The 748-nt window shown below is 42.0% G+C and overlaps 1 protein-coding gene across 1 annotated transcript in view; it reads left to right on the plus strand.

The window, feature by feature from the left end:
• Ociad1 (OCIA domain containing 1) overlaps positions 1 to 748 on the plus strand; it is a 33,313-nt gene that overhangs the window by 15,156 nt on the left and 17,409 nt on the right. The window contains exon 6 of the mRNA XM_013008918.1: positions 234 to 369. Coding sequence (XP_012864372.1) covers positions 234 to 369 — 136 coding nt within the window. The remainder of the gene's footprint in view (positions 1 to 233; positions 370 to 748) is intronic.

A 748-nucleotide genomic window follows, 5' to 3' on the forward strand; every position in this document is an offset into this window, starting at 1 on the left:
CCCCCCCCCGCACCGACGTTGTAAAGCTCGTGAAACTTTATTTTTTTGAGGGAAGTGAATTATATCCATAAAGTCTTTCTGTGATCTTTTGAGCCTAATTTAATGTACTTTTACTAGTATGTTAGGAAATCTTTTTCTAAAACCAAACAGATATTTAGAATTACTTTTTTTAGTAAAGATTTTTTTGTCTGAAAGGTCTCAAGTCATACTGTTTTGTTTGTTTTACAAATAAGTTGCCTGCATCATGGGATACTTTGCTGGAAAACTTTCTTACGTGAAAACTTGCCAAGAGAAGTTTAAGAATCTTGAAAATTCCCCTCTTGGAGAAGCTTTACGATCAGGACAAGCACGGCGATCTGCACCACCTGGGTAGGCCTTATTCTGATCTTAAAATTTAATTTTTTTAAATTTTTTTTTTGTCGGTCGTCTGGCTTGAACTCTGGGCCTGGGCGCTGTCCCTCAGCTCAAGGCGAGCACTCTACCACTTGAGCTACAGCGCCACTTCCGGTTTTCTGGTGGAGATAGGATCTCATGAACTTTCCTGCCCAGGCTGGCTTTGAACAGCGATCCTTAGATCTCAGCCCCCTGAATAGCGAGGATTATAGGCATGAGCCACTGGCGTCCAGTTTTCATACACCTTTTTTTTTTTTTTTCCAGTCTTGGGGCTTGAACTCAGGATCTGGGCACACTGTCCTTGAGCTTCTTTTGGTCAACTGTAGTGCTTGAGCCATAGCGCCACTTCTGGCTT

The sequence above is a fragment of the Dipodomys ordii genome, unplaced genomic scaffold (assembly GCF_000151885.1).
Source record: "Dipodomys ordii isolate 6190 unplaced genomic scaffold, Dord_2.0 Scaffold8, whole genome shotgun sequence".
In the NCBI taxonomy this organism is placed as follows: domain Eukaryota; kingdom Metazoa; phylum Chordata; class Mammalia; order Rodentia; family Heteromyidae; genus Dipodomys; species Dipodomys ordii.